The following is a 25,446-nucleotide window of genomic DNA, read 5'->3' as shown; positions in this document are numbered from 1 at the left end:
AACTAAATAGAACAACAAGATGATTGTGTGTCAAAAGCTCCAAGTCCATAAAGAAATGCAAAAATAATTCAGTCCCTCAATCATGCACAAGAGGGCATGTGCAGGAGTTAACATGTTGGCAGCCAGAGACAAAAAACATTTTATTTTATCTAGAACAAGTGTGCAGGAAACATTCATTCAGGACTCATTGTTTGGGTTTTATCAAGTTCTAAAACACCAGAAACTAATGGGTGATATCATGAAAATTACATCTGGACTCATCACAGTCTTTAGCTGTGTCCCAGGTTAGGGGATGCCTGACTTCCCTCTAAAACGCATTTCTAAGACCAATATCACAGCAGTGCGTCACACACTGTCCTTCAGATGTGTCCTTCATTGTCACACCACCAAAGGATAGGTTCAACTCAATGGACCAACACGTTAACTAGGGATGTTCAATGCCACTTTTTATGCAGACCGATACCAGTACAAGTACTCCCTCTTGAGTAGTCACTGATACCGAGTACCAATACTAGTACTTTTGATACATAAATTAACAGTGACAGATCATTTTAATCAAAGACAGCACAGTCACTCTGCTATTAAGACCAAATAAAACACAAACAACTATCCCTGAGTTAAGATCTTTTTTGATAAATATCTAAAAAAAATATATATTTAAGGTCCCAATCACTTTATTAAGTCTTTCAGTAAAATTTGTGGGTCTTTGGCTTTCCTTTCCAAATGTGATGTTTAATGACAAAACATGTACTTAGTAGTGCTTGTGAATGTAAAATCCTGACCTAGAACGAGCTGTTTGGATTTCGGGGATTTGCTGACGTCAGCTATTTCCCTTTTTTAACCAATCAGGAGCAAGTCTGACCTGATAGGTCCACCATAGCAGATAACCCTCCCTGACAACTCTCTGTGTGTGGCGTCGCTCTCAGTGACATAGAAGAGCTGGGCGGTATCAGCGGTGGGTCATTTACAGAAGGCCACGCCCACTAAATCAGAGCATTCTGAACAGAGGGGCTATGAGAGCCTGGAAACAATGCTGCTGTGCTTGATTTATTGGCTTTTTGGACCAAAACATGTGACTACCATTTCATGAAGACATTGATCCATATTAAACTGCAGAAAAGGAGCAGAATATGGGACCTTTAAAAGTGCACAATAAAACTAAGAACTGTCAAAGTTTAAGTATTTTTCAAAGTAAAATAAAGTGCAAAATGAAACAGTTTAACTGTTAACTCTCCCTGGTTCATGTATGTTGTCCTAACTGGACCTGGCTCATGTTTGCCATGGTGTTAAACCACAGCAATTAGCAGCAACTAGTGGTGAGGAGGACTTACAGGACTACAGGATTTTTTTTGCCAAGAGTATCTGCAGCCTTCATGAGCACCGATACCTTGAAAAAAGGCTGGTATCAGCCTGAAACCAATAGCTGGTATCGGTACTCGCCCATCCCTAACGTTAACACAAGAAATCAACTTATGACTGTGATAATGTCATGTGATGCTTCTAGTTAGCCAGCTAGCTACCTGTCCTGTTGCTAGGAGACCATAACAAATGTAAAATAGGAAGGGGGCAGCTAATGACTAAAGCCCCGTTTCCACCAAGTGGAAAGTTACTCTACCAAGTTACTCTTTGTTACAAAGAACAATCAAGCTTTGTTTCAGAGAAGGCTGTGAGTCACCAGGAGAAACACAGCAGCCCCTGTTGCACAGTAATTTTTTTGACCAATCAGTGGACTGCAGTGTGTCTGACTCCACCTTCTGGGGTTGGATTGGTTTCTCTGGCACCCCAACAGAAGGGTACCAAAAAGTGGGATCTGTCCTGGGATTAGTCAGTGGAAAAAGCCACAAAGGTCAAATAAACCCCAGTTCAGCCTGAGGGGTCTGTAAAAACCAGGTCCTTGTGAGGATTCGACCTCCCTGCTGGGAGACAGCTTGTGACTGGCTAAGAGACATTTTCATGATTCTGTCTGTTACACCTCTCCCACTCTATGGACACATTACCCATGGACACCAGGAGCTCAACGGGACACAGACAGAGAGAAGTCTTATGGTTTATGGATAGATGTTGATCTTGAATGGATAAAAAGGGAAATGTTAAAAAAGATGGTCAAGAAGAGAAGTAAATGGGAGAGGTCAAAGCCAGCTAGCGCCTTCTACTTTCAATAGAGTATATTAATATTAATTTTTCCTCTCACTGCTTTGAAACTTCCCCAAAGTGGACAGGATTTCAAATGTGAGGTGAGACACCATTACATCCTAACTATAGGATGGATAATGGACACAGCTCTTCATGTTGTGTTTATGCATCTCCTGCTTCTAATTGCTGAAGACTGTAGTTTGAAGCCATTCATGTTGGCACACTTTTTCAGTTCCTTTATATTCCTTCCTTCCAGACCAATTTGTAACTTTGCAGGATGTCTCTGTACCTCTCTGTAGCTCATGGCTCTGATTCCAGGCTGTGTTGGTGTGTACATGCAATCAGCAATCACACTATAATATTTAAAGCCTTCAGCTCATCTTACAGTCTGCAGCTGGTGTAACCCAGCATGATCACACAGACTGCTTCTCTCTGACTGTGGCCCCTTCCTGTCAGCTGATCCCACGCCCCTCTGCCTGTCAGACAGCACTGAGGGCTCACACAGATAGGCTGGGAGATGGGGCGGCTGTGTTTACATACCACCCTGTCAGACAGCTAAACAGCCCCAGACTCCAGCCCCAAACCTCCAACATCACATAAACACGGGCACAATGAAAACCACATTGGCTGAGTTAATGAACAGAGCTCAAAGAGCCAAGGGCTTCATGTTCAGTCCACACACACACGTGCACACACACACACACACACACACACACACACACACACACACACACACACACACACACACACACACACACACACACACACACACACACACACACACACACACACACACACACTTCCTTCCATACATATGCATGGTATGCATGGTGTGTGTGTGAGATGTCGCAGTGATCACCAGCATATCCATCATTGTTGTCTCACCATGAGGCTTTTCCTTACTACACTCAGAGACAGAGACACCTTAAGATTTCTGGGGATGGGTCTATCTGAACCTCTGGATGTTCTCCAAATCAGAACCAGAGGTACCAGATGGTGAAACTTCATGCTATTACATCTACAGTTAGAAAATTTTCAAGGTGTAGTTCTGCCACAGTCACTAGCTGTAGCTGTAGCTCAGGTTAATATGATAACAGAGACATGAGGAACCAGCACAGGCTAAAGAACGTTAACCTGAAAGGAGGGCAGAAGGCTGCTGGAGCTGGCTCTGCTAACCTTAGCTACACTCTGCTAACCCTGGGGGTTTTCAGTTCATCCTTGGGAGATGAGTTACTCCCAAACACCCTTGGCTGATCAGGGATTTGGATTAGGGGTGCAACAGGACCCAAGACAGTCCAGCTATAGGCCTCTACTATCAGCAAACTCTATTGGAGGCTCCACTCCTCCACTGTCAGAAGGAAGTGTCGTCAGGGAATAAAATGAAAATGAAAATATAAAAGTTGCCTTCAGAGTAACGATTGGTGGACACTTCTTGTTTGAATTTTGAGTTACAATGAAAAAGGAAAATGTATAAAATCATGTCTTCAGTGACACAACATGAACTAGTGTCACCTCTGTTTGCTGTAATGATGTTGACTGTTTTCGTTTCCTCAACTGTTTCATTATCAGAGTCATGATAAACAGCAGTGAATAGATTCATTGAGCTCTACTTTTACTCATACTGAGGTAAATGTAGGGATGGGTATGGAGAACTGTTTCCTGTTAGGAACTGATTAGAAATGGTTCAATCCATTGACATCATTAGCCTTAATGCTTGATGCGTCCATGGTTGATTATTTACATTACACTGGAGCAGTTGAGCTTACTACTCATTCAAAGACCATAGCTATTGCCTGTCCCAGAAGTCGCTCGAAGTTACTGAAAGACATCATCACTTAATGGTTCAAGTTCTCACAGCCTCTTTAAAGAAATCCTTGGACATGAAATCACTCATGAATCACATCCAAAGCAGAAGAACCTGGAGGTCTTACTACTGCTTAATCTACATAAAGGTGAGACACTTGGTAAGCCCAGAGATGGTTTAGGCAGACTGGACTGAGGCTGAAGCATCTCATGGAACATAGACCACCACAGAGGTGTTATGGCACGCATACTGGATACCCATGAATGTGGACAATGGCTTTTCAATCAAGAAAACTAAAAGAAAAATAGAAAGTTTCATCCTTTTCTTTGAGTGTTAATAACTGATACCTAAAGGCACTGAAGCTCCTGAGAGGCCCTCTCTCTCCACACAGATTTCAGAGGTTAAAGATGTCCGTGCAGTGGCAGTCAGTCTTTAAGCTGATGATTCTGTTTTCTGGGGGTCATGTGGTCTGTCTCTGAGCACTACAGGTTGTTGTCTCTTTAAGCCCCTCCTCTTTCCTCATGTGGCTGCTCTCCACTGATTGGCCAACTCTTCTCCTGCCTTTCACTTTGACCTGACACAGCTTCCACCGTGGTATCTGTGCTTTTACCTCTGTACGTCTCTCTGCTGCTTCACCCAGCACTGAAGAAGCTGGTGTTAGCTGTTACTTGAGTCTGCACTTCAGGCTGTCTCAGGGGAGAGCAGGGCCGCAGAGACAAGCTGCTGAAGAGGGTGGATGTGTTCTTTGTTAATGCAGCTCAAACAAACCCTCTACCTTCTGCTGAATACAAAGTAAACCTGTGTTCACCTGTCGGCTCCACTTATTTGATGCAATAAGGAGAAAGCTTTCCCTCATAGACTCTCAGTGAGTTTTGTCAGCTCGCGCTCTGACTCCATCCCACAGCGACTTTTTGATAAAAGCATTTCTTCTGTCTGGGGCAGGAGGCATGGAGAATCTGGACAATAGGATTAGTGAATCTGGCCCTGCAGAGAGTGCTGCTTTCTCTGAGTGCAAGGCTGCATCCTGCTACAGATAAACTCTGAGTATAACCGGAAACATCCGGAGCAGAGGTCAGGCTAAATGTTTGTACTGCTCAGACTGCAGGCTGTGAATTCACCCTGAGCCTCTGCTGCCATGGCTCTGGTTCAGTGTTGTCAGAGGTTATTGACCTCTCCTTATCAGTCACAACCTGGTCTGATAGAAGTAGACCCTTCAAACTGATCAAAGTGAGCACTGCCTCCCCAAACCACGTAGAGATGTCAAGTTTCAGAGCTGCTTAGTTTTCCCATCTTTATAAAAAAACAGACTAAATAATAAACCCACGTTTTCAGGTGCTCATTTGATGCTAAACTTTGTTGGTTCTTATCACGTTCTTCCTTAGATCTGGTTTGGTTGTCCGTCAGCAAGGAGCCAAGCTGGAGCTGTAACATTGCATCACTGTAAAATGTCAGGAGGTCACACACATACAAAGCTATTTGCCCAAAAACACTTGCACCGTATGAAAGCCCAAAAACAGCAAAGGAGCCCTCAGAGGCTCCACAAAGATCCAGAGCCGAAGACCAAACTGCTACAGGCTCCCCATCTACATCAGGGCTCTTCACTAACTTTCCACTGGTTCAACTGGTGCCACCAACTCTCTCAGCAGGTCGCACCAGCACATGATTTGGTTGAATGCTTCTTCTTCTTCTTTTTTTTTTTTTAATAAAAGCAAAGAAAACAACAGACATGCATATGTTTACACGCTATAAAAAACTGAAAACTTTTCAAGTGCTTTTGTCTTATTTTCAATAGAAAATGTCTTTGTAGACTTAATATGAGCCACATTCACCTGAACAGCCAGAAAAATGTCCGATTTCAAACTATACAAAGACAAAATGTGGTCTGCATTGCTTCAAGTCAAAAATATCTGCCAATGGAACAAGAGAAAAGTTATGTTATTCTAGTTTGTAGCAATCTTTGAGCAAATTTCTCTGTTTGATTGGCAGATTTTTTTTACTTGTTACAAGTAATTCAGAGCGACTTTGGTACTCATAGTGATGCCAGTTAGAAAAAAAAGTTAGATCAAATAATCTAAAGAAATTTTCAAAAAAAGTATTTTTATAGATAACAACAACAACAATAATAATAATAATAATAATAATAATAATAATGATAATAATAATAATAATAATAATAATAATAATAATAATAATAATAATAATGTCCTTCATTTAAGCAGGTAAAAAACTTATTGAGATTTAAAACCTCTTTTTCAAGAGTGACCTGGCCGAGAAGGCAGCACAAAACAGAAAATTAAACAAATTGCAGTCACAGATACACACACTACATAAAAGCAACAATGGAAATTTATAATTGCACAGTGCAGTAACAAGAACCAATTAAGTTAATTTCTATGTCTTTTATAATTGTTTTAAATTCCCCTAAAGTTACAAGATGTGTCAATTTTAAGTCCTTCTGCACATCATTCCAGGCAGACGGGGCAGAAAACGTAAAAGCTGTTTTGCCCAGTTCAGCTCTTACTCTCAGGACATGCAGCTGTATGGTGTCCTGAGAGTGCAGGCCATATCGGCTGAGGTAAGAGATATTAAGGTTGAGATATTTTGGAGGTTTGTTGCCTTGAGGCAACACTGCACCATAATGATCAGTAATGAAAAAAGAGAGTTATTTATTTATATTTCAACACACTTTTTTCAAAAAAAGACATGCATAATATCTGATGGCCTCAACAGTTTACAATGCATGTCATAAAAGTGTAAAAACTTGAAAAAATAACTCTTTTTAAAGTTGCCTGCAGGCAATACTTTACCATTTAGGAACACCCCATTGAAATGAATGGGTCAAGGAGTCTGAACATATTTTATCCAACTTTATAAGTAGTATTTAATGAAAGACTTCACTTCTTTGACTTTCAGGAGACAGAATTTTCATCAAGGAAAATCATGTGTGGAGGATATGAGCCTGTGCTTTTTAAAGAAGGCTCACTCCAGACCAGAGCCTGCAGTGTGAGTCTGAACTAAAACGAACATCACATTTATCCAGGTGAAAACTTAAGAGGTCCAAAACAACATTAGTGAGCAGTTTGTTTTACAACAGTGTGTAAACCCAAAGACACTAACCAAAACGTTTTCATGGTAAATTCATAATGGCACAGTGTTGCCTAAGGACATTTGCATTTACAAAAAAAAAAAAAAAAGGAAGTCTGCAAAAAAGGGATTCTGTATCACCTTCAAATGGTCACATGACAAAATTAATCACTTCTATTGGTTCCTTAAGGTTTTTTCTCTTTTTTAAAAAAAAGTATTTTATGACAACTGGGATGTATAGTGTGAGTGCTAAAGACCAAAAGAGGCAACGAGGTACCATGGAGGGTTAAATAACTTAAAACAAGACATTTTTCTGGACTGATCAGTTAAATGTGACTCATATTAAGTATAACAAGACAATTTTTACTTCACATGAGACAAAACACTCATAGGATTTCATTCATTCATTTTCTGAACCGCTTATCCTGTGCAGGGTTGCGGGTGGCTGGAGCCTATCCCAGCGGTACACCCTGGACTGGTCGTCAGCCATTCACAGGGCTGACACATAGACAGAGAACCTTTCATGCAAACACTCACAAACAATCTAGAGTGACCAATTAACCTTGTGAGCATGTTTTTTGGACTGTGGGAGGAAGCTGGAGGACCTGGAGAGAACCCACACATGTACGAGGAGAACATGCAAACTCTACACAGAAAGGCCCACCAGCCAACCCAGGAATCGAACTGGTGACCTTCTTGCTGTGAGGCTGCAGCGCCAACCGTTGTGCCACCGTGCAGCCATCAATAAGCATTTAGTGTTATTTTATTGGACTTAAAAGAAAAAAAGAGATCACAGGATTCATGGCTGTGTGAAGTGGGGAAGATGCTCACCTTCCAAAGGATGATCTTCTTACTCAGGGCTGATCTCTGTCTCCTGGTGCACCACCACTTTGGTAACAGACATGTCAGGGTGCTGCTCCTTGGCCTCTTTAATGGCCTGAGCCAAAGCCTGGAGACGACACCAGCACAGGCTCGTTGAGAGGAACTTGATTAATGAGTTTAATTAAAATGAGGAGCATGCAGAGCAGGATTACTTGGTGTGGAGAAACAATAAGGCTCTAGGGGAAAAATTATTCAGATAACTCCATCTACACCAGTCAGGTACGTCTGAGGCCAAACATGAGCCAACACAGCACACAAAGCACTCAGCTCTAAGTCCCTCAATGGTTCACATCCCTCACCTTGTCGTGATCGATCTCTGTGTCTCCAGTGATGACGATCCTCTTCTCGATGCGAGTCTCAGAGACCCCTCCTTTCACCGTCTGAAACAGAGACAACACTCGAGGTGAGGAACAAGCTAGGGGAACATTCTGCAACAAATCATTCCTCACCAGCCCTCAGACAGAAGTTAGAAGAGAACAAGATCCAAGTTTCCAAGGAAACCCTTTCAAAATAAAGGACAGACTCAAAGACGTCTGTTCCAAACAGCAATTCTTGAGCTGAGAATGTGAGAGCACACATGAATCCAAATGAACCAGGGGAAACCACAGAGAGTCAAGGATGAAACGTGCTGGCACACAGACTCTAAGCCTGGAGGTTAACACTAATTTAGCCTTAGATACTCTGTGTGAGGTTATCTCTCAAAAGTCTAACCGCTGTACTGAGGGTTACATCTCTCAGGATGCCAGAGAGCTGGCACAAGGCCTTTCTGCTGATAGACAGAGGTAATGCTGTGGGTTTTAAGCAAGCAACTGAAGAAAGAAAGAAAGAAAGAAAGAAAGAAAGAAAGAAAGAAAGAAAGAAAGAAAGAAAGAAAGAAAGAAAGACAGACATTTTTAAGTGTTCATCAAACATGTTGAGAGTTTTCTTGAGAGGCCCAGGTTCCTAACAGACAGCCACTGTAGATCTAGAAACAATAGATCAACAGCCAGGGCACGGATAGAAATGGTAGAAGAAATAACAAACAGTGTTGATTCAACGAAGTGTGGACTGGGGTGTATGGGTGAGCACACATGATGATGATGATGATGATGATGATGATGATGATGATGATGATGATAGTTTTATTCTTCACTGCACATGTTTCAGGGCACCGAAATTACATTTCAGTTACATCCCATCTAAGAACATATAAAAAAAGACAGTGACAAGGACAAGGGGAGGAAAAGAATGGGAGAACAGGAGGTAAGTAGGAGGGGAAAAAGCAATACCAGACTATGCTCCTGAAGGTGACTTCATCAGATGCTTTTTTAAAAACCAGCTGGCACACCTCTGTCAGTCTTTCTTTTTCACTGCCTAGGTGTTAGGTAACATCATTCAAATCAAGAAAATGTTCTTAGTTGCACATAAAGGAATGTAATACTTTTTAAAGATGTGTTACAACCCACCCCACCCCTGTCAGCCAGTGTTTAGCTAGCTCTGTTAGCATTGTGAATTGAAATTAGCATGGGAAAATACATCACATTCTTCCTGAGAAACTACAGTTGATTCTGATCTAAGTCAAATGGTTTTATCTGGAATAGGACAAGTACTAAACAAAATATAGTGTTTTTCCGAACATTTACTTTCTTACCTCAAAATCATTTATTTTTCTCTACAGAATCAGCAGCAGTTTCCAGCCCTGACAGTCACCATGTGTGACCAGGGTGGAAGTGGGTAAATACTGAAACGATCATACGACTCCTATCAAATGTATTAAATAAGTCTGTACTTTGTCTCCCTCTTTTTGGAGCATGTAGACTTTCAGCACACGTAGGAAAGGGTGTTTTGGATGCATGTGCTGTCTATGATGACTATTTCTGTTTGTTTTTTATTCCTTTTCTTTTTTTATACGTGTTTGAAATAAATTTTTTTATCTTAATTAGAGGTGTTTAAAGAAAGCGTCTCATGGTGTCGGCTGCTACTGAACTCTAAATCAGATGCAGAAAAAACTTTGTCATCAACAGCCCATCCATGAAGCGGTGAATACTTGTGTTTGATATCAGTAATTCACAGATATTCAGCATCATGCCCTGCTTCATGACTGAGAGGCTTGTTGCTAAAGTGTGGCTGACAAACAGCAGAGCTGAAAGCAACACATCCAGTCAGATTAAGACAGCCTGGTGGTGACTGAGGAGCATTTATCTGGACTGTCACACAGATTCTTCAGCAGGCTCTGGATCAGTGATGCTGGATCTGGGGAAAAGGTTTCAGGAGTCCACACTCTCTTTGTAACTGCCTCTGTGCCACCAGACCAGCTGACAGGTGAGCTCACCTGTCTGCATGATCATGTTCCAGCTGGCTGAGCAGCTATGGAGGAGGGAAACTCAAACTGGAAGAGCAAAGTTAGTGAGTCAGGTCTGTGAACTCCTGTGGTGGGTCTGGGCCTGTTGGTGCTGTGATATCGTTACTGTTTGCTCTGAGGAGCTGATGACAGCTCTGACGGGTTCTGGGTTGATCTGGTCCCTGTAAATGTTGGAGCAGAGCTGCTAATGCCCTCCATCTGTTTTAAGAAGTCTGATCCCAGAGCACGGATTACACAGACAATGAGCTTTACATTTTTTCTTTAAGGGATCACAGTGAGGTGCAAGTGATGCTTAATGTGTGTGCAGAGCTGCTGGATTACCGTTTAAAAAGACAGGGTGTATTATCTTTATTCAGAGGGTGTAGCCTCATGGCTCCCAAAGCAGGGCACGTGCCAAAAGCTCTATTATTCCCTCAGTAAACATTCCCCTGATGGCTTCAATTCAGCAGGATGTCCGTTAAGTCAATTAAGGTCCATTTGGAGTCAAATAGAGAGCAGGGAGAGGCGGAGGTCACAGCTGATGGGAAAGCAGTTCAATCTAAAGACATTCTGCAGTCCTAGCCCAAAAGATCCCCAGCAGTGTTTTTGTGCAGCAGAAGCCCAGGGCGCTCGCACCAAACACTCCCTCCCTGCTCCTCCTCCAGATTCCTCTGCACTCAGACGGGGCCATATTTTACTTGACCAAAAACACTAATAAATGGACTCCCACCAAAAAAATCTGATATCAGTCTGCTTTATTTAGAAAATTTTCGTTACTGGCTCTCATAATCGTTCATCTTTAATTTGTTATTGCATAATTCATCCTGGCAGACTACCTGCATTTGTTTATATCTGGCACGTCGGGCGCTGACTGATACACTAGCTGTGGCTCTGCAGCGGAGGCAGCACCGTTTTACAACACGATGAGAACTAGAGCCTTATTAAGCGGTGTTTTTGTGTGAAAGTAACGTGCGGAAAATTCTCTAAATAAAGCGTGAATGCAGACCCATATCAGATTTTTTCGGTGGGAGTCCGTTTATTTGTGTTTTTGGTCAAGTAAAATATGGCCCCGTCTGAGTGCAGAGGAAACCGGCAGAGGAGCAGGGAGGGGGTGTTTGGTGTGAGCACTCTGGGCTTCTGCTGCACAAAAACACTGCTGTAGGGGTAATTTCTGCCCTAAACCTTGTGATAGGACCCAACTTGTCCATCCCAGAATATCACTTAAGAGTTTAGTGCTGAACATAAAATTTTGGCATTGAAAAACACGACCTGAAACTGAAAAAGGAAACACTGGCATTATTATTATAATCATTTTTGATTATAATGGCATCAAAACAAATAATGACATTGATACCTTTTTGCTTAAGTGAAAAACACAAACATCAAATGTTTTATACAATTTCATTTGTATTTTTTTGCATTCTGATGTTTTTACATTAAAATCACATTTTATTTCATTGATGTCACTGTTTGATCAATGACAGTTTATGGTCTCAACAATGTTTTTTTTTGTTTTGTTTTTGGTCCCACTTTTTTTTTCACTTAATGTCTTTTTTCCATTTCAACTTTCTGTCACTCTGTTGGCATGAAGCGTCGAGTCTGGGGCCAGGGCCAGGAGGGTGAGATTTGCATATTATTGGTAAGTAGCGCAGCACTTGACTGGACCCAATATATACGGTGGCTGGACCCCACAGAACATACAAAACCCTTGAACATTAGACATCCACAAGTTCACTTGGATCTCCAAAACCACCAGTCAGTCTGTTTCTTCTGCTGTTGGTTTTCAAGAAGTGGAATTGATAAAAGTATGTTTTAAAATGATGTAATAACCCTAGCTTGTTTCAGCGGACCTCTGTAAACCCACTGTTATATCATATTAAAAAGTACTTTAATCCATTCCACTTTTGGATGGATAACAGCAAAACAACAGACTGACTGGTGGTTTTGGAGCTCTGGGTGAACTGTGGATGTCTGACTCTCAGGGGTCTCAGTGGCATCCGGCTGAGGGCTGCAGAACTTACCAGTACTATGCAAATCACGCCCTCCCATCCCTTCCTTTCAACCCCTCCCCACCACACTAGAAGAGTGATAGGAAGTCGATACCGAAAAAGACAGTAAGTGAAATAAAAAAAGTGATCAAAACAGAAAAACATCATTGGAATTATTAACTGTCATTGATCAAACAGTGACATCAAATAAATTTAATATTATTTGAATTCTCAAAAAGTCAAAATGCAAATTTAATAAAAATGAAATGTCAAACATTTCATGTCTGTGTTTTTGACTTTAGCAATATGTTATCAATACCATTTCCTGTTTTGATGCCACTATAATTTTTCTTAATACATGTTTTTCAATTCTAATGTTTCTTTTTTCAGTTTCAGGATGTGTTTTTCAATGCCAAATTTGATTTTCAATACCAAACAATAAAGTTCTCATTTTGGCAGACACATGAGATGACAGTGACTTCAAAAAGTGATCAATGGGGACAAAAAAGATAACAAAAAGACAAAAAAAGATTATTTTTTTTCCCTCAGATATTAATGGAAGAAAAGCAGAGATCTGTGTTGATGACGGGTAGAGAAGGCAGGTGTTCTTGACTGTAAAAATCTAAAGTTGTTAACACTACACTTACATAAAGAGCAAATATCACAGCAGTCAGAAGCAGGGTCTGGCTGTTTTCAGTCCCCCTGCAGCTCCTTACAGAGCCGGTCTGTGGGGTTTAGCAGTGTGATGGGCCCCGCTGAGTGGGAGCAGGGGTCCATCTCAGCATCACACTGATTCATTCTATTGATCTGTGTGGACTGGAGGATGTGCTGTGGGTGTGGGGAACATACCTTGGTGATCTGGGTGGTGGTGGTGGTGCTGATGGTCTCCGAGGTGATGGTCTGGGCACTCAGCAGCACTCCTGAGTCCCTCTCTGCCACGGTGTCCACCGGCTGTGGGAGAGAAACCTTTTGAGTGTTAGTCAAGAACCTCAGAGTGATCTGTTTGGATCGTAATCTCACAGACCTGGTCTAAAAGCTTCTGCCAAGCTTTGAAAGAAATAGTAATAACTTCATCGTAGTGAATACACTTAAGACATGGTGTTATGTTCCTAAATCAGTTAGACATTTGAAATCAAAGTCTGCACCCATTTCCTAACTAATCATATCTTTTTACCAGGGCAGGAAAAAACAACAGGAGACTTGTTTACTGCAGAGAAACTTCCATCCTTCAGCTGCTCCAGCTCATATCTGGATTGTCCTCCAAGCATATTTACAGATCAGAAACATTGTGTTAGTTTCCTGCAGGTTTCCTGGTGATAGACATATCAAGAGATCCTTTGACGATTTCCAGATGATTCCAAATATCAAAGAAAAGCTCATTTCTCTAGTCTGTCAGAAGCTACAGTTCCTCTGACCTCACTGCATGACTAAAATCAGCTGAGCATGGGAGAAGGTAACCCAGTCAAGGAGAGTGGTCAAAGGTATTCCACTGTACATGTGATCAGTTTGAGGATAGTCAGCATCAGATACTTCATCCTACACCTCAGTTTCTTTATGAAAGCAGCTCTAGCATCTCATCAGGAGGAAGGAGGGACTCATTTTCACCCAATGTGGTAATGTCCTGTGATATTTTTTGGACAATATAAAAAAGGGCTCAGCACAGTTTTGCATACAAAGGTTAACGCTGAACCGGTGTTCCTGCTGGGATTTAACCCCTCACATTTCACACTTCCTATGAAACTGTTGCTGATAGAGAGACGCTCGATTTGTTTTCAGTGGATCACAGGGAAACCCCCAACAGGAACTCAGAGCTACACAGAGCTACACAAAGTTATACCAGTGGAAAGCGTCTCTGCTAATTTAACAACGCACTTGTCTTGGAAATCTGGCAGCCTGTTTAACTTCACTTACTGTTTGAAAACACAAAATGGCTGGGGAGTGGAGAATGAACTTTTGGAGGGAATCCCAGTCCCTAAAAATAATCATCTAACAGAGAATAAATGGCGTGAACAAACCTGTTTTTATTTATTTACTCATTTTGTGATTATCTAATAAAACCTTTTACCATTTTTGTCCTCTCAGAGAAATCATGACAAAGTGGTTTATTACACACTGCAGATTTCTCAGAGTGGCTGTCACACCACTTCTGTTAGCGATGCGTCATGTGATGATCCATGGCTGAGTACTGATCTTGGTGCTGTCTTGTTATAATGTCAGTGATGAGTTTTTTGCTGGTTATTTTTTGTATTTGTCATGTCTTGTGATTGCCAGAAAGTGTATTTGTTCTTTGTTGCTAAGTTTTTTTTCTGCTGCTGTCTTTGTTTCTGAAAATGAATTAAAAATCCTGGATTCATTCTTAAGGAGTCTTAAAGGAGTCACTCTGTGTCTGTTCACCTGTCTGCTCCGCATCATGTCAGACAACTGGGCCCTGACCTGCTGAAACAAGGACCCCAGTCAACCTGAGAGACTGTGCTTCATACTGTCCAGTTTATAAGAGCTCTGTGAGCTGGTCTTTCTGCTCAGAGTTTCTTACACTCTTAGAAGTAAAGGTGGTTCCTGTTAGAATCCTAAAAGGTTCCACCTGGAACCCTTCCATGGGGTTCTGTTTAGAACTAAGGCTGTCATTTTAACGTGTCAATTAGATTAATCAATTACACCGCAATTTAACACGTTATGAAAATTAACGCAAAGTAATCTGGATCCAAACCCGCGGGGCGTTCAAATACGCACTTATTTTCAAATGTCTGGCATTTACAAACTGTTTTTCCTACTCGGAAACAGTGCCGTTCTCTTCAGATTTTCAAATTTTAGACTGTCCCTGAATGTACCACACATTCAGTGCACACACACACACACACACACACACACACACACACACACACACACACACACACACACACACACACACATATATATATATATATATTATATATATATATATATATATATATATATATATATATATATATATATGTATTTATATATATGTATTTATATATATGTATTTATTTATATATATATGTAAAATATATATGTATATATATATATATATATATATATATATATATATATATATATATATATATATATATATATATATATATATATATATATATATAGACACACACACACACACACACACACACACACACACACACACAACTGATCTTGATCAGTATGTGATGTCTGATTCTGACTAAGTCTGTAACCATGTGATCGGCCCCGTGATCTGATCACGTGATCTGATCTGGACATCCCTAGTGTGAACCTTGGGTTAAGATAAAGACATTTTAGACTGGGGCAGAACAAACACATTGAATTGATGAAGGTTATTCCAGATACATCTATATTAAAAATACTATTTGAAAGGTGGCTAAAGATTTGAATATTTGAGGGTTAGGATCTCCATATACCTACGTTTCCAACAGTATATGAAGACTCCCTTCTTCCAAAAAGGATTCCCTGTATTAAAATGGTTCCTGCAGGAACCTCTAGTCTTGCAAAGAACCCCTGAAAACCCTTTTTTAAAACAGGAAATGGTTTAGGATAGGGCTTCTGCCCTTTTTGGAGCCCTTACTTCCATGAGTGTTTGAGTGTGTTTTTTGAGTGTTTTTTACAGTGATTTCTAAAGTGTTCATCAATGAGCCTTTAACACCACCTCAGACTGGTGGTTGAGTCTGCTCTCCACCTTCAAACCACTCCACTCTGAGGAAGGGTTGGGTACCATTTCATTTTTATCCATTTCTGAACATTGGGAATTAGGGAGTGGTTGTGGAATGGGTTGTTGGTACCAAAGCTTACTCTTAGGACGCTCAGTCTGTCTCTGGGCTAACTCAGGGCCAGATCTGTCCATGTGTTAGGTCTCCTTCACCCTGTCCACCAGTCCCCAACCCTGCATTAGACCTCAGTGAGCCAGCCTTGGGGCTGCTTTCCTGTTTCTATTATTCAGTTCATCACAGAATAACTGGGCAACACAAACTCAGCACACCGTTTCCTCACTTCAAGCTGTTACTTCCAAAACACATCAGTCAGGTTTCATTCAAAGGCAGCTCTCCTGTCCTGTCACCCAGCATAACACTCAGTCAGCATCCTCCCAGCTCTCTCTGGAGCTCGCACTCCCTCTGCTAGTGAGCTGTACAACAGACCCTCCAGGCCCTCCAGGCCCCCTGCACAACAACACTCGACTGCACATTCAGAACTGGACACTAAGAGCTGACATCTCAAACCTTAAGATGAAGAAACGACCCACCCCAACAAGCACAGGAGGAAGGAGACAGAAAGGCCTCTGCAAAGTAGATCTCAGTGAGGCGCCATCAGGTGGTAGATTTACTGAACAACAGTTCATGTGTTCAAAAAGACTTCACTTTCTTTCTGACCCTGACACTGTGTAAATGACTGGTTCACAGAGTGGGCAGCAGTGGTTCACCCACCATAAAATGGGGGGATACAATCAAATATCCCATTAGCCAATCACCAGGCAGCAGCTCTGTGCATTCAGTCAGACAGACAGTCAGTAAACATTGAGAAAACAAGTGGCTAGAGTTTAAACTGAGCATCAGTTGGAAAAGAAAGGAGATTTAAGAGACTGAGTGGGGGATAGTTGTTGGTCTGAGTATTTGACAAACTGCTGATCTACTGGGATTTTCACCCACAACCATCTCTAGGGTTTACAGAGAATGGTCCCAAAAAGAGAAAATATCCAGTGAGCGGCAGTTCTCAGGGACTAAATGTTGAGGTCAGAGGTCAGAGGAAAATGGCCAGACTGGCTTAAGATGACAGAAAGACAACAGGAACTCAAAGAACCACTGGTCTGTTGAGTCTGGATTTCTGCTCCACATTCAGACGGTCGGCTCAGGATTTGGCAACAACAACATGAAAGCATGGATATATTGTGTTCTAGATCAACACTGCTGCTGCTGCTGCTGCTGCTGGTGTAATGGTGTGGGGGATATTTTCTTGGCTCACTTTGGGCCCCTTAGTACAAACTGAGCATGGTTTAAAGTCCACAGCCTATTTGAGTATTGTTGCTGACCATGTCCATCCCTTTATGAGCACAGTGAGTTCCCTGTACTTCAATGACCTCCACAGTCACCAGATCTCAGTCCAATAGAGATCTAAAAAGGTATATCCAACCCAGGACTTGCAAAGTGGACTATAACAGAGTGTGTGGTCAACAGTGACTGCCATAGGAGGACAATGAAGAATGATCAAGGACAGCAAAAGACATAATGGGTAGACATTAAGGTTTCACAGTGGTTAGCTATCTGGTTGTTGCGAATACCTGCGCTTTAAAACTTTATGGTGACACTTACAAAACATGTAAGGTGCTTAAAATAATGCAGGGGAGGACCCCAAGCAGTCTTACCATTCCATCCTTAACTGACCTTTGGCTAAGTCCCGCCCTCAAATGAGATGAGCCAATCACATTGCGTGCAGCTTTCCCATACACTCTGACGCTCTCTGCCTAGATGTCCACTGAAATGCAGGAAGTCAGTTTTTGTTTGGTCTGATGAAGTTTTTCTGAGAATTTGAGTTTAAAAACGATCAAACAGTGTTCACGAGACACATGTAACTCTGACACAAAGTATCCTGAGAGGGTGGGTGACAGGGTGGTGTGTTTTTAACCCTTTCCTCAGACTCATCTGAACAGAGGAAAGTGTCTTCTTTGGATAAAGTTGAGCAGTAGACCAACATCAGCTCTGTGTGAATCAAATGAAGAAGGATGTCTCCATCTGCTCTAAGGTCAGCTGACATCGTACCTGAGGCAGCAGATTGGGACTTTGCTGTAAAGAAATATTAAGTTACCTTTAACACTAGAACCACCACTGCAGTCTGACGCTTTGGGATTTTCTCTAATGTTAGCTAAAGTTGGCGTAACGTTAGCTCCGAGCTGTGTTTTTCATCAGGTCTCTTTGTTTGTTTGGAGTTCATTGGCCTGTTTTGTTCTAGTTTTTATTATGTGATGATCGTAGATCATTGATAGCTGTTACCAAAGACCTAACGCTAGCTGCTGGAGCTTAGCTTCTAGAGCTTAGCTTCATTAGCTTATCTGTAATAGCCCAGATAACAAAGGTTGTCAAACAATGTGCTGAATGATTCAGTGTAAATCCTGTAGCTCCAAACTAACAGAGACTCACTCTTGGTAAAGATGGTAAAAAGGAGGTTATATTTTTGTCCTGACCAATGCTGATCCTCTGTCTTGTTGTCTGAGATGCTGATGCTAACCAGATGCTGTTTATCAGGTTTGCTCTGGGAGCTGTAAATTTAGTCTGTAACTGAAGCTTTTTATCGAGCTTCTCAACAATAAAATGATTCATATCTCCCTCCAATGTGGACTCACACACACGGCCTCTCTGTCCCCGCTCCAGCAGGGATCTAAATAGATCATCATTTTGTTGTCAGATGTTGGGCCGTGCTCTGTTTGACTTGTTCCCTCAGTTTTCAGTAAAAATCATGACAACACAGTTGTACCAACTTATTTTCACCAGACTTATTGTGAGGTAAAATTCTGACAGAGCTAATGCCAAATGTTCTCACTTTTTTCAGCTGTATCATTAAGTAATTCCAACAACAAATCCTCTAGATTTTTAATTTTTCAGTTGATTCCCAGAATTGGTTACAGCCAGTAACCTGTATGGCTTTGAAACCTGCAGTATTAAAATGAAAACGTTTGTCGAACTTGAAATTTTCTCTGAACATTTCAGGGTTTATTGGTGATCTGAGTGATAAATACAGAGCTGTCTTAGCTTTAATAAAAGTCCCTGCAGTGATGAGTGTCCTCATGTCACTCACACAGCCGTGGAGTTGGATTTCAGCTCACATGCAACAGGATGTACAGTCCTCTGAAATTAGCATCAAATGTCAAGTCTGTAAAAAAACAAAGTCCATGCAAGTCGGGATTCTCTGCTGAACCCGTCCTACCACATGCAGTTAACAGAATTCCCCTCACCTGTGCTGACTCGTATGTGATGGTCTTGGTCTCAGTGTGCACTAAGGGGACGTCCTTGTAGATGACACTCTCTCTCAGGGAGTTGGTGACGTCAGAGATGGTGATTGTCTGGGTCTTTAGCACAGGAGACTGCAGGGATCAGACAAACAGTCAGCAACACACTCTCTGAGGCTTTTATCAACACAAACATCAGTCAGTATACCTGTCACACCAGCTGGGCCCCTCAGTAAACACAGGGGCCACACCTAGAGCTCATGATAGATGGTGGATATTGATTAGCATGCTATCATCCTGCACAGGGCTCACCTGTAAACATGATTTCAAAGGGAAGAAAATACTGACTCCTGGGTTTAACTGCACCAACGTCTATGTAACCTGACCCTCCGATATTTTCTCTACACAAAATCTTGTGCTTTTTTTCCAGCGCCCACCAGAGGTAGAGAAAAAGATAAACGAGGGGAGGGGGCACATATTTCCTTGCAGCAGATGCTGGATGTTGAAATGCAGAGCTCTAACTCTAACTGCACCATGCCTTATGACATAATCAGCAAAGCAGAGCTAAACTCAAGTGATGCCCACCTGCCCTATTTAAAACCTCTGTGTTAACTCTAACCCTAACTCCATATGACATAATCAACTGTGTGATTTCCATGGTGATAGATCCCATGCATTCATTTTAATGGGTGAAAAAAAAGGGAAATGCTAAATGTTTCAAAAAGTACAGGGGTTAGAACTGTAAAAAATACTTGCCCACTACTCCTAAATCTGCTGAACATTTTAAAATTTGAATGGTGAAAATTGGTGTAAATATGTTGGAGGAGTAGCGAGTCAAATTACATAAGGAAAATGACAGACGTTTTTTTTTTTTTTTCATAATAAAGTCACTGGATTTCAATATGAAAGTATTCAAAACATGTAAGTGTTTGAACTTTCCGTCTGCTCCCAGCCAGTTAAGGCTAAAAGACCAGCTACAGTTTATGAAGCAATGTCACAGCATGAAGAAACTTGTATTCCATTCTGCGAAGTTCAGTCTCACCACTGACTTCCTTTTTTTTGTCTATAGAGACTGTCATTTGAATGCCTGACTGTGATGTGGAAACATCAGGTTTCTGCACAATAAGACAAGGCAGACGTATCGTCAGGACTGGAGCGAGCATGGCTGCTTAGCCCCACTGTGCTTGGAGTCATGGAGCCCCACAGTTTGATTTCTCTCCTCCTACTGATATCACTGTCAAACGCTGTGGTCACCTTCAGGAGAGGTTTGTTACATCTGACAATGCTGTGATGCCTTCATGGTACAGAGAAACCTCAGACGTGCAGGCATACATGATGGAGGATAAAGAAGCCTGAACTATCTCTTTGCAGAGTGCAAATATGCTGCGACTTCAAACACTCAAATGCTAGAAAAACACAAACAGTGCTGAGTTTAGAACACACAATGTCAGAAAGCAACTGCAAACAGTCAGGCCTCCACAGAGGAGCAGCAGGTGTGTCTGAGGGGAAGAGAGGAAGGCCAGAAACTAAATGTATTCATTATCGGACCATGCTGAAGCTCCATGTCTCTGAGGCCCATCTCAGGGGTCTACTGTACAAAAAAAAACAGCACCCATAACTCTCAGTGGAAACCAGTGTCTGGTGGAGAATCTCAGTTAGCTTACAGCTCAGAAGCTTCAGGAGGTATTGGTTGGAACATTAGCAAAATTTGATCAGGAGGTAATGTTGAAAACACTGTATCCAAAAGGGTAACACTTAGTCCGTACTGGACTCTGACACTGGTGATTAAGGTCACTGGGGCTTTATTATCAATGAACCATGGCTACAGTCCTGAACTGAGGATCCTCAGTTAACGTTAGCTCAAGGCCTCCACAGCTCAAAGAAATGAGGCAGAGTTACGCCTGACATCCCCCTCACTCCTCTTCCCTCTCCACCATGTCCTCATCATTAGCAGTGAGTCCAGGTCACCCCCCCCCCCAAGTTCTAGTCCCGAGTAGAGTCTGCTCCTCCTCTCTGTCTTCCCTGAAAGCCCTGACCTGGATTTGCAGCAATTTACTTGTAGCTGCTGTTTTCTGGCATTGTGTTTTGTCTTTGCTGCTTTATGTATCTGCAGCATGCGTTTTGTTAATCCCAGAGTTCTGTCCTACTGCGGCATGTTTTATCAATATTTCTTTCTGTGATTGCTTTGATTTTGAAGTATGCATTTGTTGCAGCACTAACTTTATACTGATAGCATAAAAGTGAGGAAGTTATGAGCAATCTCCAATCTCCAAACTGGTTCACAACACTTTGGGGGATGGGCCTCAAACACTAAGGTCTGGCCATAGTTCTGCCCTCAACAGGCCTCAAGCATGCTGGCCAGCAGTGATAATAGAATGAGTCAACTAAATACCACAAGAGTTTTAGTCTTAGTCTAGTCTTTCAGTTTTAGTATAGTTTTAGTGCAGTGACGTAGAGGTGATTTGGCGGACGTCACAGCAGAGCCAGCCCAAAAGTCCTTCACAACCATAGACTGTATAAAACAGTTCACAACACTCCCTCCTCTACAACACGTACCCCCGAGTAGTACCTTATAGTTTCTGTTTACTGTATACCGTGCATAAAGACTATGAAAGACACGATTCTGTCATCAAGAGAATCCCCCCTAGGAATAAATTTTAATGGCTGATTCAAGAATTTAACATTGCCACAGACTAAAAAACGGAGGGTAAAATAAGGCTGAGTCATCAAAAGAATTCCCTTGAGAAATATGTTTAAATAGTTGGTTCCACAATACTACACCACTACTGACTATAAAACGGAGGGGAAAATACAGTTCAAACCCCTTTACTGTGATAAATCAAATCATAATTAATGTTTTTGAATGTTTTGAATGTTTCAATTTAGTTGAAATGTTGCCCCATGCCCAGTTTTTCTTCTGGTTGTCTTTGTAGGACGGGAGAGCAGTATTGTAGAGCTCTGGATATTCAGATACCAGCAGTATTAGCTCCTGCATTGCTCGTTTTGCCCTCGAAGCCTGCTATTTCCGGGTTTTCTTCTTCTTTAGATGTGATTCCCAGGCGGCTGCCGCCAGAAAGTTCAACACGCTGGACTACAGGCGGCAAGGGAAAATCTGAGCGTGTGGACGTGGGCGGCAACCGCTTCTGGGTCCTACCACCGCAGCCAAAACCGCTTGCCCTCTGCTGCCCGTCCCTCATTTAAATGACTGGAAGCGGCGCGTTGCTGCGCAGCGGTGTGGAGAACCCATTAGTCAAGTCTTAAGTCTTTTAGTCTTAGACTAGCTTTAGCGGATCAAATAATCAAAGATATTAAGATTTTACAATGTAAACAACCTAACTGTTGTGAAAACATCCTGAAAATTGTGTAAAGTTCTGCAAACTGGTCTTAGTTCTCCTCCTGTGTAACTGCTGCTGCTGCTGAGGGGCTGCAGACAGAGACGTTTACCTGTTGAGGTACGTGGCATCACATTATACTATCAATTAAATAATTTAGCCTTATGTTTCAACGATACACAGGTCATAAACTTGGACGGTGGTTTGCAGGCAGCATTTAAGTTTCTTTGCCATCTTACCTTACCGGTTTCATCTTCTCCATCCCACAGCTCGTCTTGGTGAAAAAGTGCCTAAGTTTGAAACACTTGGTGGGGTCAAGTGCTTTTCTTCTGTTATTTCTTGCCTTTTGCACGATGCACGTTTCTGTATTGTGTTTGTGTGTGACTGAGGCCTTGTACACATGTAGCAGGGTATTTCCAAAAATACTTTCATCCACATGCAGTGGGCAAATCGACTGATATGTGCAGCTCAAAGCATTTCAAACCCATATTTGTCAGTGATTTTGGACGTGAAACCCGTGGCAGCCAATCAGTATGAACCACTGTCATTGAGATGCGGCGTTTCAGAACCCGAAACTCTGTTTCCCAGCGTCTACATGAAACCATAAAACTGGAGTTTTTAAAAACCATCACTTTGGCCAGAAAATGTTCCCAGAAAACATCGTTTTTGGTGACGTAAAGCTGTGGTTTGGTGCAGACGACAGGACTCAATGCATAAAAATATGAGGTTTTCCCAGATACTTAGCTACTTTGAACATGGCCACAGAGAGCAGAGGAGAGTTGTGAATACTAATATGGCACTATGTAGGAGATGAAATTGAAAAAAAAAAAAAAACGTAATTCATGTCAATTTTATCAATTCAATATCCCCAAGCTTATCTTCAACCTTCCTCTGTTGTCAGAGCGGTCTTCTTCTTTATCTGGATGGTAGCGTGTGCTTTGTGTTTGCATATTTTGATGAAGGAGACTATTTTAAAACTATCTGCCTAAGAAGGAAAGTTTCTCTGAGTTCAGACTTAATTTTGGGTCCAAGGAATGTTCGTCCGAGATGGTTTTTATCTCATTACAATGTCCAAGAGCATGGTGTGGAAATCTCAGCCACCCTCTTAACAGATCAGGCACAGCTCAGTACGCAGCAAAGTACGCACTGCTTCAACAACAAGCTGAGAGATTTAGGAGACTTACTTCAAAGTTACATCCAGCTGAAACATTGGCTGTCTTCCCAGGCTCGCCCTGGATCTACATACAGCTCAAGGAGACATCTCATCTCAGAAAAACAACCTCAGGGCTTGCCGCAAAAATGGGTCGAACAAAACTTCAAGTACAAGAACAAATCCTTTCAGAAGTGTGTCTTAACACTGTCAGAGACTGAGACCACTAACCCCATCAAACAAGGCCAGTTACAGCTGAAGTCACTGTAAATATACAGCGGGGAAGTCAGTGCTCTGCAGATTCCATTGCACACCTCATAAAGGAACAATGAACAGCTTCAGTAACAAATCAGAAGGAAAAGCCTCCATGTTTTTGACTTTCATCTCTTTGCAGATCTACAGCGGCAACAAAGTATAAATCAAACCTGATGACAAGCTGTCTAAGCTTTCTTCAGCCAAATAACAGTCGTATCCCAAGTCACAGAAGGCCATAACAGTGTTGCACTTCAAGATGCTGACCTAGCTGATGAAAAATATTACCCAAACCCAGGAGGGGTTGTCTAAATCCTTCCAAGAGCAAAGGCTTACAACCTCTATGGATCCAGAGCTTTGAAATTTGAATTGAAAATTGAAATTGAAATTGAATTTTAAAACTGAAACTGCCTTTTGTAAATTGAAATTGAATTTTAAAACTGAATCTGCCTTTTGTAAATTGAAATTGAATTTTAAAACTGAATCTGATTTTTGTGAATTGAAATTGAAATTGAATGCTGTGTTTTTTCAAATTCAATTAAAGAAATAATTCAATTTAAAAAATAAATTCATTTTCAAAACATTAATTTTCAGTTACACTTCATGCTTTTCAAATTCAATATTTTAATAAATTCAAATTTCTGATGGCACAAATATAACCCCATAGTCCATCCAGTCCTAAGGGCAGGAAACCACTGTCTTCAAGAGAGGACTAAGTGTGCGCGCCTTTTCAGGAAACTCGAACTGTATCATGTTGTACTGTGCCATATGATGTTATATTGGACAAAGTTTTTGAAAGTTAAGCCCTGTTTCCACCAAGTAGTCCAGTATGGATCAGTACAATTTGGTTAGGGTTGGGTTAATAAAGCCTGATCCTGTTTGTGTTTCTACAGCCAACCGTACCCTTCTTGGTAGGCAGTGTGTAAGCTGGGTGCTGATGGCTGCGTCAGCTATAAAAGCGTGACGCCATAGCGGTGTGACACAGTGTACCTCGCTAATAAATCCAACAAAGAAGAAAAAACGTGACACAGTAAACAAAGAGCAACGATGGAAGACATCCAGCAATTCGTCTTCTTTGTGACTGGCATGTGGCTCTTTGTTACAAAGAACTATCATGATATTAACAATAAATGATATAAATAAAGGTAACCATTCTTTCCACCAATCAGTGGATAGCAGTGTTTCTAGCTTCACCTTTTTGGGATTGATCAGTATGTCTAATACCCCAAAAAAGGGTACTAAAAAGTGGGGCAGTATGGGTCGGTACTTTGGGACCTGTCCTTGTTTTAGTCACAGGAAACACCACAAAATGCGAGCTGTACAGAGACGAAATGAACTGATCCACTGGTGAAAACAGGGCTTTAGTTGGGTTTCATAAAGTATAGTTACGTTGTGATGTTTTTGAGTACATGTAGCACCATAGTTTTCATCAATGAGAAATTATTGTTATAAATCTTCTTATAAAAAGGATATAATGTACAGTATTGTGTCATGTCCTAATGTCACATTGAGCTGTATGGTCATAAGTCAAAGAGCATTATAGGCCATATCCCATTGT

The 25,446-nt window shown here is 41.5% G+C and overlaps 1 protein-coding gene across 8 annotated transcripts in view; it reads right to left on the bottom strand.

Moving 5' to 3' along the window:
• epb41a (erythrocyte membrane protein band 4.1a) overlaps positions 1–25,446 on the bottom strand; it is a 105,341-nt gene that overhangs the window by 7,054 nt on the left and 72,841 nt on the right. For 6 of the 8 annotated variants that reach the window (XM_074686238.1, XM_074686240.1, XM_074686241.1 and 3 more), the window contains 4 exons: positions 19,161–19,289; positions 13,061–13,177; positions 8,203–8,283; positions 7,853–7,970 (listed from right to left, as the gene is read on the bottom strand). In XM_074686238.1, coding sequence (XP_074542339.1) covers positions 7,872–7,970; positions 8,203–8,283; positions 13,061–13,177; positions 19,161–19,289 — 426 coding nt within the window. In that variant the 3' untranslated portion in view covers positions 7,853–7,871. The remainder of the gene's footprint in view (positions 1–7,852; positions 7,971–8,202; positions 8,284–13,060; positions 13,178–19,160; positions 19,290–25,446) is intronic. The other 2 variants (XM_074686242.1, XM_074686247.1) reach the window with 2 other exon arrangements.

This window comes from Halichoeres trimaculatus, unplaced genomic scaffold (assembly GCF_033239565.1).
Source record: "Halichoeres trimaculatus isolate MK-OKI-2021-1 unplaced genomic scaffold, fHalTri1.1 fHalTri1_scaffold_14, whole genome shotgun sequence".
Lineage (NCBI taxonomy): Eukaryota > Metazoa > Chordata > Actinopteri > Labriformes > Labridae > Halichoeres > Halichoeres trimaculatus.
Note: the sequence above shows the minus strand (reverse complement) of the source record. Positions and strands in the feature narration are given on the sequence as shown.